Source organism: Pan paniscus, chromosome 1 (assembly GCF_029289425.2).
Source record: "Pan paniscus chromosome 1, NHGRI_mPanPan1-v2.0_pri, whole genome shotgun sequence".
Lineage (NCBI taxonomy): Eukaryota > Metazoa > Chordata > Mammalia > Primates > Hominidae > Pan > Pan paniscus.
This window is the reverse complement of record NC_073249.2, coordinates 202,133,666-202,147,789: the sequence shown is the minus strand read 5'-3', so window position 1 is coordinate 202,147,789 and position 14,124 is coordinate 202,133,666. Positions and strand designations below refer to the sequence as shown.

General features: G+C 40.9%; 1 protein-coding gene across 1 annotated transcript in view; it reads left to right on the top strand.

The window, feature by feature from the left end:
* The window catches only part of CLIC4 (chloride intracellular channel 4), a 95,559-nt gene that overhangs the window by 38,346 nt on the left and 43,089 nt on the right, over window positions 1–14,124 (top strand). Inside the window, exon 2 of the mRNA XM_034958399.3 lies at window positions 13,984–14,093. Within this exon, the coding sequence (XP_034814290.1) occupies window positions 13,984–14,093 (110 nt within the window). The remainder of the gene's footprint in view (window positions 1–13,983; window positions 14,094–14,124) is intronic.

The window sequence follows — 14,124 nt, the reverse complement described above, 5'->3', positions numbered from 1 at the left end:
TCTAATAGCACTTGATCTGTAAAGGACTTTGGATCACCAAAATTGTCCTTGACATTCTATTTGGCTTAGTTTAAGTTTGAGTTTGTCCAAATTTAAGACATGATAGCGTGAAGGGAATAGACTGTTATTTACCAAATTTGACCCTAACAAACAGTGACCAGTTACTGGCCTACAGAGAGCTGAGTGCAAAAGGCATCATGAGGAATTCAAAGTTTAACCATGGGGCAAACTTCTTCATTCCAGTTTTGATTTTTTTTTTTTTTTTTTTTGATATGGAGTCTTGCTCTGTCACCCAGATTTTGTTTATCTTCAGAGTTTTTCCACATTCATTCTTTAACTTGTGTTTCACTCTATTTTCATATGTTTTTGATGGGAGGGTTTTTGTTTGCTTGGCTTTTTAAAATGAAAGATTCATGTCCATATTACAAATATCAAAAAGTGTGAAAGGTACACAACAAACAACTCCCCTAACCCCGTCCCTTGAGTGTTGTACTGTTCTAAGTCCTTTATATGTATGAACTCATTCAGTTCTCCCAACTATCCAATGAGGTTATTATTCCCATTTTATAGAAAAGGAAAACAGGCCCAGTTTTTCAGTCACTTAGGTAGGAAGTAGTGGAGTTGTCTGAGAGTCTGGCTCTAAATTAGTGGTCTTAACCACCATTCTCTGCTGAGCAAGAGGATATCAGGATTAACTAGATTAATACATGTGAAGAGCTTGTTTTGGACGAGCAGAGAGATTTGTCTTCAATAAGGTAAATGTGAGTGAAGTCTTAATAGTCTGTCCTGGAGTTTCATCTAGCCCTGGTAATTGGGCATCCTGATGTAATTTCAAGCTAATCATTTCCTCTCTAAATGGCAAAAGCTTTTATCTGAAGAGCAGATTTCATGAATTGGTGATGCTGAGTAAGGAAATGGTAGCAACCGAAGTCTTTGCAGTATCCTCTGCTTAGCTGTTTTATTTATATAGACAGAGCTGGACACATAGTAATTCTGTAATCCCAGCACTTTGGGAGGCCGAGGCAGGCGGATCACGAGGTCAGGAGATCAAGACCATCCTGGCTAACCTGGTGAAACCCCATCTCTATTAAAAATACAAAAAGTAGCCGGGCATGGTGGCGTGCATCTGTAGTCCCAGCTACTCAGGAGGCTGAGGCTGGAGAATGGCGTGAACCCGGGAGGCGGAGCTTGCAGTGAGCCGAGATCGCGCCACTGCACTCCAGCCTGGGCGACAGCGCGAGACTCTGTCTCAAAAAAAAAAAAAGAAAAGAAAAAGAAAAAATATCTTTGCTTTTTTCTGTTTAGTGAACATTTAAACTTTATGTAGACCTTTTTTTTTTTTTTTTAAAGCATCGGGTCGTAATCTATGTCAGTTGGAATAATTTAATGTGGAAGATATTTAGATTTTTTTCCCTTCTCTCCTTGTTTTCCAAAAGAATAAAGCAATCTAGGGATTCTAACCACTAAGTGCTGGAACTGAAGAATCTGTTGTTAGGTCTTGAGTTCTTTGCATGGAATGTCTTTAAGTCAAGTAACATTTTAAAAACTCTTACCATGTGCCAGGAACTGTGTGTATCCTAACTTATTTGATCCCCACAATAACATGGTATATAGTAAGTCAAGTTTCACAGATGTTAAGTAACTTACTGAAGATTACACAGCTAATGAACTAGGGAAGTCAGGATTCAAACCTAGGTATGTGTGATTCTAAACTGTGGTTTCTCACATGCTCTGCAGACCCTGTAGAAGAACAGCTTATAAAACAGCTAGACTCCAAACTTGGTTCCAGCATGTGTTTAGCAAAAATTCTGAAGAAATAGGCTGGGCGCGGCGGCTCACGCCTGTAGTCCCAGCACTTTGGGAGGCCAAGGTGGGCGGATCATGAGGTCAGGAGTTTGAGACCAGCCTGGCCAATATGGTGAAACCCCGTCTCTACTAAAAATACAAAAATTAGCCAGACATGGTGGCAGGTGCCTATAATCCCAGCTACTTGGGAGGCTGAGGCAGGAGAATTGCTTGAACCCGGGAGTCAGAGGTTGCACTGAGCTGAGATCGTGCCATTTCACTCCAGCCTGGGTGACAGAGCGAGACTACAACTCAAAAAAAAAAAAAAAAAAGAAAAAAAGAAAAACTGAAGAAATAGGTAATAGAAGCCAGATGACTTTGCCCATTTATCACATTGTTTTCGGACTTTAAGTTAGTCTAAATCAAAGCAACCATTTTGTGTATTTAGACGGCTAATTTAGATGAATTCATACTAACGGTAAATGAGGTATTAAAGTTTTAAAGTTCATTCTTTAACAACACATTACTCTATACGCTCCCCAGAAAATATGTCGAGGAAAATAATTTAATGGTCAGGAGCCTGTCCTTACTTTCAGATCCTAACTTCTCTCTTCCCCTAGTCATCACCACCCCTTACCCTCAGTTCCATAAACATAAATAAAGAGAAGAATGAAGTTAAAGCTTTTCTTCTTAGGTGTTTAAAAATCTGACTATTCTAAAGACTGATTAAACTAGGTTTTCTAAGTGAGCAGTTCCTTAATCTTGACTTAGTAAAACATTAAAATATTTGGCATCTGCCATTGACCCCTATTCTGCAATATTGGAGTTAATCCAGCAGTTTCTGATTAAATACCAGTATTAGGCAATTCAAGAATTACCACAGAGGTGTGAAGGGAAGAGGGTGAGGCTAGTGAGGAACATCCAGACAGCAAAGTAAATAAAATACTCCTTTTATAAGAATAAAACCCAAATGAATGCTAAGACTCTATCTAGAGATTCATTGTTATTTCTGTCAGTGGGATTATTTAAGTTTTCTCTTTAATCATTCGAGTTTAAAAAAATTATTATTTTTTTTTTTATTTTTGAGACAGAGTCTTGCTCTGTCGCCCAGGCTGGAGTGCAGTGGTGCTATCTCTGCTCACTGCAAGCTTTGCCTCCCAGGTTCACGCCATTCTCCTGCCTCAGCCTCCCGAGTAGCTGGGACTACAGGCACCCACCACCACACCCGGCTAATTTTTTTGTATTTTTAGTAGAGACGGGGTTTCATCATGTTAGCCAGGATGGTCTCAATCTCCTGACCTCGTGATCCGCCCGCCTTGGCCTCCCAAAGTGCTGGGATTACAGGTGTGAGCCACCGTGCCAGGCCAATTTTTATTTTTATTTTCTGGGATGGGGTCTCACTCTGTCACCCAGGCTAGAGTGCAGTGGTGTGATCATGGTTCACTGCAGCCTCGACCTGCCAGGCTCAAGTGATCCTCCTGCTTCAGCATCCTGAGTAGCCTGGGACCACAGGCATGAGCCACCACACCTGGCTAATTTTTAAAAATTTTTTTGTGGTGATGGGATCTCACTATGTGTTTCTCAGACTGGTTTTCTAATTTTTAAGAAAACAGTAGACATGTATGTTTTTGTAACATGAAATCATAATTTTATGTAATCCAGGCCGGGTATAGTGGCTCACACCTGTAATCCCAGCACTTTGGGAGGCTGAGGCGGGTGGATCACAAGGTCAGGAGTTTGAGACCAACCTGGCCAACATGGTGAAACCCTGTCTCTACTAAAGATACCAAAACAAAACAAACCTATGTAATCCAAATTAAAATCTTCTTCAGTATGTATATATTTATATTTATAATCTATATGTATATATTTAAAAAACAACTTACTGGATGTAATTCATATACAATATAATTCACCCATTTAAAATATACAGTTCAATGGTTTTTAGTATATTCACAGAGTTGTGCAACCGTTACCAGGGTCTAATTTTTTTCTTTTTTTTTGATACGGAGTCTCACTTTGTCACCCAGGCTGGAGTGCAGTGGCACGATCTCTGCTCACTGCAAGCTCCGCCTCCCACGTTCACGCATTCTCCTGCCTCAGCCTCCCAAGTAGCTGGGACTACAGGCGTCTGCCACCACGCCAGGCTAATTTTTTTTTTTTTTGTATATTTAGTAGAGATGGGGTTTCACCGTGTTAGCCAGGATGGTCTTGATCTCCTGACCTCGTGATCCACCTGCTTCGGCCTCCCAAAGTGCTGGGATTACAGGCGTGAGTCACCGTGCCCGGCCAGTTTTTTTTTTTTTTTTTTTTTTTTTGAGAGAGACAGAGTCTTGCTCTGTTGCCCAGGCTGGAGTGCAGTGGCATGATCTTGGCTCACTGCAGCCTCCGCCTCCCAAGTTCAAGTGATTCTCCTCCCTCAGCTTCCCAAGTAGCTGGGATTACAGGCATGTACCAGCATGCCCAGCTAATTTTTGTATTTTTAGTAGAGACGGTTTCACCATGTTGGTCAGGCTGGTCTCAAACTCCTGACCTCGTGATCTGCCTGCCTCGGCCTCCCAAAGTGCTGGGATTACAGGCATGAGCCACTGCGCCTGGCCAATTTTTGTATTTTTTAGTAGAAATGGGGTTTCGCTATATGTTAGCCAGGCTGATCTCGAACTCCTGACCTCAAGTGATCCACCTGCCTTGGCCTCCCAAAGTGCTGGGATTATAGATGTTAGCCACCACGCCTGGCCACCAGGGTCTAATTTTAAAACATTTTCATCACCTCAAAAAGAAACCATGTACCCATTAGCAGTCACTCCTCTTCCCCATCCTCAGTTCTTGGCAACAGATAGTCTACTATCTGTATGAATTTGCCTATTTTGGACATTTCATATAAATGGTATCATATTCAGTTGTCCCCTGGAATCCACGGGGGATTGGTTTCAGGACTCCTTTGTGGATGTAGAAGTCCGTTATAGTTGTCCCTGTATCTGCGGGTTCTGCATCTGTGGATACGGAAGGCCAGCTGTGATATGTGGTGTTTTGTTCCTTTCACTTATTCAAGTTACAGCATGTATCCATACTTCATTGCTTTTAATTGTCAAATAATATTCCACTGTATGGATATGTCACATATTATGCATTTTTAATTTTGCTTTTAAATCTAATACTTCTGAGAGACTTCTCCTTCTGGGAATATAGAATTTCCTGCTTTTTTGCCTCCTATATTCCTGACTTGGAGCTAAAGAAGCCAGCAACCTGGACACACTAGCAGGCACTGAGAAAAAAAACTCCAACCAAATCCTGCTGCCTCTTGCCTGAGAACCAGGGAAGGGGCAGCCTAAACAAGACCACAAACTTTTAGATAATTACTGCTCTACTGTAAACACCACAGAAAAAGCTGTGGCTCCATCCTCACCATGCCAGCAAAGGCTGAATTGGGTGGCCTAGACTTCCATCCTCTGTTGGTGGTCTATAAATTTAACCAATCTTTTACTGATGGGCTTCGGTGGTCTCTAGTGTTTTGCTGTTACAAACAATAAGGCCTCAGTATTCCTCTCTCTTGTATCTTTGGACATCTGTGTGACTGTTTCTATAGAATAAATTTCTAGATATAAAATTATTGGGACAATAGATGGCATCCAGTGAAGCCTTCAGGAATGGCAGTTAGATGGATGATCTCAAAATATAGAAACAGGCTGGGCGAGGAGGCTCACGCCTGTAATCCCAGCACTTTGGGAGACCGAGGTGGGCGAATCACCTGAGGTCAGGAGTTCAAGACCAGCCTGACCAACATGGTGAAACCCTGTCTCTACTAAAAATACAAAAATTAGCTGGGTATGGTGATGTGTGCCTATAATCCCAGCTATTCGGGAGGTTGAGACAGGAGAATCTCTTGAACTCAGGAGGCAGAGGTTGCAGTGAGCCGTGATCGCGCCATTGCATTCCAGCCTGAGTGACAGAGCAAGACTCTGTCTCAAAACAAACAAACAAAAAAACATGGAAATATATAAGAAGTATTACATTTTCAGTGTAGTTTTTCTCTGTTGTTTAGACTAGGTAATTTTTATACCTTCATTTTACTGATTCTTCTGTCCCCTTCGTTTGGCTTTTGAACCCATCTACTGAGTTTTTAAATTTCAGTTACTGTATTTTTCAGTTCTAAAATTTCCATCTGGGACTTCTTTATATCTTTTTTTTTTTTAACTTTAATTATCGTGTTTATCTTCTGACATATATCTTCTATTTTTTTTGCTGAGGCTTTCTGTTTTTTCATTTGCTTCAAGCAGATCATTCCGTTTGATATGATTCTTGGTATGACACGTTCAGTTGAAACATGGACATTTTCATATTATGTTAAGAGACTCTGGATCTTGTTTAATCCTTCTCTTTAAACTTCTGACACTCAAGTAAGACTCCTTTGACATTTCTGTGGAGGGAAAAGGAGAAGGGAGATGGCACTGCTTTGTTATATAACCAGGTAGAGACAGAAGTCCAAGTGCCCCACTGGGTTATCTCATTTTAATTTTTTTATTTTTATTTTTATTTGTTTTGAGACAGTCTGCTCTGTCGCCCAGGCTGGAGCGCAGTGGCGTGATCTCAGCTCACTACAACCTCTGCCTGCCAGGTTCAAGCAATTCTCCTGCCCCAGCCTCCCGAGTGGCTGGGATTATAGGTGTGCGCCACCACACTCGGCTAATTTTTGTATTTTTAGTAGAGACGGGGTTTCACCATGTTGGCCAGGCTGGTCTTAAACGCCTGACCTCAGGTGATCTGCCTGCCTTGGCCTCCCAAAGTGCTGGGATTACAGGTGTGAGCCACTGTGCCTAGCCCCATTTTTGAGATTTAATACTTCTTGCTTCCAGAATGTGATTTTAAGGAAAAGAAAAATAAATAAATAAATTTAATACTTCTGAGAGACTTCTGCTTCTGGAAAAACAGAATTAGATGGTAGTGAGTTTCTTAGTTTTTTGCCTTATACATCTCAGACTTGGAACCAAACAAGCCAGCAACCATGGTGAAGAGGCTCCTTATTACTGCTGGGGTGGGGGAATGGGAGTTGCAGCTCCCTGTGTGACCTCCCTGGTACACTAGTGGAGGTGGCCTCATTACCACTGGTTAATGTTCAAAGTCCTGACTCTGTTAGGCCTCCTCTGACCCCATCCCAGGGGCAGGGGCTTGGCAGGGTTTGGAGGCCCTGATTTCCTCCCTGGCCATCTCTGACAGTATTCTGGCAGAGACATTACAGCCTCCAGAGGATTGGTTACATTAAGTTGGAAATAAAATATATAAACTAAAAAAAAGTTATATATATGTGATCATATTTTTCAAGGAATAAAGTAGTATGGGCCGGGCGTGGTGGCTCACACCTGTAATCCCAGCACTTTGGGAGGCCAAGGTGGGAGGATAACTTGAGGCCAGGAGTTTGAAACCAGCCTGGGCAACATAGTTAGAACCCCATCTCTATTAAAAGAAAAATAGTAGTATGTAGATAGAAAATAAAAATGTAGAAGAATAAGTAGCAAATTAATGGTTCAAGGGTAAGGGAATGCTGACTTTCTCTAGTGTTTCAGTTTTTATTTATTTTAAAAATAATGAATATAACTGTTAGAAGCAGTGAAAAGTATTTTTTAAAGGCATACTTTTCTCAGATGCTATTGTTAGATAACTATATGTTAATTTTTATGGTTACTAATACAAAACTGGGTATAGAATAAACGTATCCTGGCTCCCAGTGTAGGATGCTTTCCATTGTATCACAATGCCCTCAGTCAGCTGTAGCAATAGACTGTATTCAGTGTAGTTCATACTAAACAGGGTAATTTTGATTCTATAATTTTGTTGAAATTGAATTTTATATTTAACTTGGATTAAAGGAGAAGGTTTTTGACTTGTGAATTCTAGAAATTTGAATTTTTTGCCAGGCCCAGTGGCTCACACCTGTAATCTCAGGACTTTGGGAGGCTGAGGTGGGTGGATCACTTGAGTTCAGGAGTTTGAGATCAGCCTGGCCAACATGGTGAAACCCTGTCTCTAATAAAAATACAAAAATTGGGCCAGGCGGCGTGGCTCATGCCTGTAATCTGGGCATTTTGGGAGGCCGAGGTGGGTGGATCACCTGAGGTCAGGAGTTGGAGACCAGCCTGACCGACATGGTGAAACACTGTCTCTAATAAAAATACAAAAATCAGCTGGGCATGGTTGTGGGCACCTGTAATCCGAGTTACTCGGGAGGTTGAGGCAGGAGAATCACTTGAACCTCGGAGGTGGAGGTTGCAGTGAGCCGAGATCACACCATTGCACTCCAGCCTGGGTGACAAGAGTGAAACTCCATCTCAAAATAAATAAATAAATAAATAAATAAGCCAGCCATGGTGGTGGGCGCCTGTACTCCCAGCTGCTCGGGAGGCTGAGGCAGGAGAATGGCCTGAACCTGGGAGGTAGAGGTTGCAATGAGCCGAGATGACACCACTGTACTCCAGCCCGGGCAACAGAGCGAGACTCCACCTAATTAAAAAAAAAAAAAAAGAAATTTGAATTTTTCCACAGTTTTACTGTATATACATAAATTATACATATATATGTGCATGTGTATATATATATGTATTTATATGTATGTGTATATGTGTATGTGTGTGTATGTATATAATATGTATATTTTAAATAGTGACAGAGTCTTGCTCTGTTACCCAGGCTGGAATGTAGTGCTATAATCATGGCTCGCTGCAGTCTTGAACTCCTGGGCTCCAGTGATCCTCCTACCTCAGTCTCCTGAATAACTGGGACTATAGGAGAGTGCCACCACGCTGGCTAATTTTCTAGTTTTTTTAGTAGAGATGGGGTATTGCTCGGTTGCCCAGGCTGATCTCAAACTCCTGGTGTCAAGTGATGCTCCTGCTTTGGACTTCCAAAGTGTTGGGATTACGGGCATGAACTATTGTGCGTGGCCTTTTCTATACTTTAAAATTTTTCAAAAATAAAAATAAATATTTCATCTGACTAGTAGCTCCCAATTTTCTGATGCTATTAAGACTTTGGAAAAAGTTGTTCATGGTGACGATGACTTTTCTTATTTGACTTGTCATTAGTGGTTAGTAAAAAAGGGACTTTTTTCAGGTCCGTCTTGAAGAATATGCATCCTTTTATTTATGTGTGCATGAAGGAAAGTGCTTATTAGGCGTATGAGATGTGTAATGAGCTTCTGATATACCTGAAACAAAAGTAAATTGGGAAAATTTGCTAGAAAATGTTAGAGAAAGGAGGCGGTCACCTGTGAAAGGAAAGAGGCATTTGTGTCCTGACCAGGTCTTCATGAACTGTTCCGTATTCTGAGATTCTTTTGCCCATGCTCAAGGACTGGCTCTGCAGACCACTGTAGGAGATTATGTATGGTGACTGATCTGTAGCCAGTCCCCATTCATCTTTAGCCTGCTTTTAGTTTAACGTGTTTCTAAGTTCCTACATGTAATATCTTTATTATGTCTCGCTTACCAACTTAATGATTTTAACACTGCTTTGACAGGCAGCTTGGGAAATTTTAGTTAATTTTATAGATTAAGTGGAGGAGGATAAAGGCCTTGAGTCAGACTAGTTCTTTGTGTACCAAATTACTGTTGCTTTTTTTTTCAGTAAATCTCAAATTTGGATTATCAGGCTAATTGGAAAGGTAGTGTATTAACATTTTCTTGTCTGTAGTAAATCCACTTGTGTGTTATCAGTGTTCCATGCTATTAATGGTCAGTATCTTCAAAAAGGCAACTTTGGGCACCAGTTTGTTATATAGTAGGATGAGTTAGTGCTGTAAATTGACTTGGGTTCTGAGAATCAAATATCATCCTAACCTTCCCACACCAGTGTTTCTTAATGTATCCAGCAGGCAGGTGCCTTACTTCAGAATCTCCTTGAGTGCCTATAACAAAATAAGGATTCCTGGGCCCCAACCCGAGAGTTCTGCTGAATCAGAATCTCTAGATATGAGGCCCTGGGGTCTTCATTTTAAATGTTTTCCTTAGGTTATTTGTAATCACAGTAAAATTTAAGAACTAGGCCTTTTTTAGGAAGTACATTTTTGTACAAGTTATATGTAGTATTAGGAATTAATATGATTCATTCTGCCCTCAAATTCTGTGTATATTTTGTTACTGATAAAGAATGATCGGATTTTTTTTTTTTTCTTAAACCAAGCTCTGTTGTAACTGTTCCATGCTGTCTGATTAGGGTTCTAGAATCTTCACTATAAGCCCACTTTTTTTGTTTTTGTTTTTTAAACTCCCTTTACCTCTCCATTAGTTTAGGAATTAATGACTTTTTACTGATGTGGCATTTTACTGAAATGCTTCTGAATTTTTTGAGAGTTACTTTAGGATAATAAACAGTACTTTTACCAGCATCTTTGAATGACTTATTGGAGAGTTATTTCTGGCACTTTCCATGGACGTCATAGTCAACAGGCTGTGTTGATCTCTAGCAATGTCAGAACGTTCTCTTCCAGCATTCCAGCTCTCTTTCCTTCCCATCTCTCCTTTTCCTTCAGTCCATCTTTCCTTTTTAAACTTGGGGCTGATTCCATGTCTTTGCTATCATGAATAGTGCTGCAGTGAACATACATATGCATGTGTCTTTATGGTAGAATGATTTATATTCCTTTGGGTATATACCCAGTAATGGGATTACCGAGTCGAATGGTAGTTCTGTTTTTAGCTCTTTGAGGAATTGCCACACTGCTTTCCACAATAGTTTAACTAATTTACACTCCCACCAGCAGCGTATAGTGTTCCCTTTTCTCTACAACTTTGCCAGCATCTGTTTTTTTTTTTTTACTTTTTGAAAATAGCCATTCTGGTGTGAAATGGTATCTCATTGTGCTTTTGATTTGTTTTTCTCTAATGATCAGTGATATTGAACTTTTTTTCATATGCTTGTTGGGCCACATGTATGTCTTCTTTTGAAAAGTGTCTTCATGTCGGTTGCCCACATTTTAATGGGGTTGTTTTATATTTGTAATTTTGTTTAAGTTCCTTATGGATGCTGGATATTAGACCTTTGTCAGATGCATATTTTGCAAATATTTTCTCCCATTCAACCTGCATTCTGTAGGTTGTCTGTTTACTCTGTTGATAGTTTCTTCTGCTGTGCGGAAACTCTTAAGTTTAATTAGATCCTGTTTGTCAACTTTCGTTGCAATTGTTTTTGGCATCTTCGTCATGAAATCTTTGCCAGTTCCTATGTCCAGAATGGCACTGACTAGGTTGTCTTCCAGGGTTTTTATAGTTTTGGGTTTTACATTTAAGTCTTTAATCCATCTTGAGTTGATTTTTGTGTATGGTGTAAGGAAGGAATCCAGTTTTAATCTTCTACATATGGTTAGCCAGTTATCCCAGCACCATTGATTGAATATGGAGTCTTGTTTTGACAAAAACGTTGCTTGTTTTTGTCAGCTTTGTCGAAAATCAGATGGTTATAGGTGTGTGGCCTTATTTCTGGGCTGTACTTGAGGGTGGAGGATGGAAGGAGGGAGAGGATCAGAAAAAATAACTATTGGGCTCTAGGCTTTGTACCTGGGTGATGAAATAATCTGTACAACAAACCCCTGTGACATGAGTTTACCTATATAACAAACCTGCACATAATACCCCTGAACCTAAAATAAAAGTTAAAAACAATAGCAACAACTACCTTGGGGCATACATGATGGGACTATAAAAGATTTGTACCACTCTGATTTTAGGAAAATCTACCTCGTCATTGCCATTCATTAAGTAGGGTTAGAAATAGGTTATTATAAATATATCTTTTGTTATTTTCTTGCTCTCTGAAGGAATGTGTACAACAGGATATGGGCCGGGTATGGTGGTGCATGCCTGTAGTTTCAGCTACTGGGGAGGCTGAGGCGGGAGTATTTCTTAAGTTCACGAATTTGAAACTGCAGTATGCTGTGATTGTGCCTGTGAGTAACCACTGCACACCAGCCTGGGAAACATAGTAAGATCCTATCTCTAATTGAAAAAAAAATATAAAAAAAAAAGGATATAGGATATTTATTTTTATTTTTGAAATGAAGTCTCACTTTGTCGCCCAGGCTGGAGTGCAGTGGCACGATCTCGGCTCACCGCAACCTCCACCTCCCGGGTTCAAGCAATTCTCCTGTCTCAGCCCCCAGGGTAGCTGGGATTATAGGCATGCGCCACAACGCCTGGCTAATTTTTGTACTTTTCGTAGAGACGGAGTTTCACTATGTTGGTCAGGCTGGTCTCAAACTCCCGACCTTGTGATCTGCCCGCCTTGGCCTCCCAAAGTGCTGGGATTACAGGAGTGAGCCACTGTGCCCAGCCAGGATATGGGATGTTTATAATGAATTTTTTTTGGAGGCGGGTACACCTACAAGTTTCCCTTTTTACTTTGCCTTACGAAGAATACTGTCTGATAGAATGAAAAATGATTTTTACATTTCAGAAAACCCATAACAGACTTGGCCTTTGCCCTGAGGCAAGGGTTTATGTACCCCCTAGGAATTACTGTTCTGTCCAACATAGTAGCCATTAGTCATATGTGGCTATTTAAATTATGAAAACATATTGTTTATGTTTTAAATTATAAATTGTAGTCATGTGCTGCATATGCCAGGGGTCTCAAAAGATTGTAATTCGCTTTTATTTTTTATTTTTATTTTTTGAGATGGAGCCTTGCTCCTTCGCCAGGCTGGAGTGCAGTGGCACGATGTCGGCTCAGTAAAATCTCTGCCTGCCGGGTTCAAGCGATTCTCCTGCCTCAGCCTCCCAAGTAGCTGGGACTGCAGGCGCGTACCACCACGTCCAGCTAATTTTTTGTATTTTAGTAGAGGTGGGGTTTCACCATGTTGGCCAGGCTGGTCTCAAACTCCTGACCTCGTGATCTCCCCTCCTCGGCCTCCCAAAGTGTTGGGATTACAGGCGTGAGCCACTGCACCCAGCTTATAATTCGTATTTTTATTCTACCTTTTCTATGTTTAGATATGTCTTGATGTACAGATACCATTATATTCCACTTGCCTACAGTATTCAGTACAGTAACATGCTGTACAGGTTTGTAGCCTAGGAGCAATAGGCTATACCATGTAGACTAGGTGTGTAGTAGGCGATCTCATCTAGGTTTGTGTCAGCATACCCTGTGATGCTTGTAAAATGCTAGAATCGCCTAACAGCACATTTTTTTCAGAATGTGTCCCTGTCAGTAAGTGATTCATGACTGTAATTTAAAATAAATGAAACAAAAAAATTCAGTTCACTTGAACTAGCCCCATTAAATACTCCCTAGCCACATATTGCTAGTGGCTACCATATTGGACATTGGCAATATGGATCATCGCCATCATGCATTAAATTCTCTTGGGCAGTGCTATACTAGACTGGTCATTTTTATTTTTTATTTTATTTATTTATTTATTTATTTATTTATTTATTTTGAGACAGAGTCTCGCTCTGTCGCCCAGGCTGGAGTGCATGGCACAATCTCGGCACACTGCAACCTCTGTGTCCCGGGTTCAAGTGATTCTCCTGCCTCAGCCTCTTGAGTAGCTGGGACTACAGGCACCCACCACCACACCTGGCTAATTTTTTTATTTTTCGTAGAGATGGGGTTTCACCATATTGGCCAGGCTGGTCTCAAACTCCTGACCGTGTGATCCACCCGCCTCGGCCTCCCAAAGTGCTGGGATTACAGGTGTGTGCCACCACGCCTGGCCCTAGACTGATCATTTTTAAGAAAAGAAAGAGGCTAGCGCTAGCTGGGTGCAGTGGCTCATGCCTGTAATCCCAGCACTTTTAGGAGGCTGAGGCAGGTGGATCACTTGAGCCCAGGAGTTCAAGACCAACCTGGATAACATGGTGAAACCCTGTCTCTACTAAAACTATTAAAAATTAGCCAGGATGGTGGTACATGCCTGTAGCTCCAGCTGCTTGGGAGGCTAAGATGGGAGGTGAAGGTTGCAGTGAGCTGAGATCGCACCACTGCACTCCAGCCTGGGTGACAGAAGGAGACCCTGTCTCAAAAAAAGAAAAAAAAAAAAAAAGGCTAATGAAAGAACAAAATAATAAAGACCCAAATTTCTACTCTTCCTTCCACAATGTAACTTTTCCTGGCTTCTTGTACTCTTGATTAAAATTCAGAAAAAGATATGTCATGTTGAGTATCATCACTTTGACCTTGTTTTTAATGTTTAATTCTGTTTTCCAGGCTGGCAGTGATGGTGAAAGCATAGGAAACTGCCCCTTTTCCCAGAGGCTCTTCATGATTCTTTGGCTCAAAGGAGTTGTATTTAGTGTGACGACTGTTGACCTGAAAAGGTAAGACATGGTCGCAGTTTGCAATCAACTT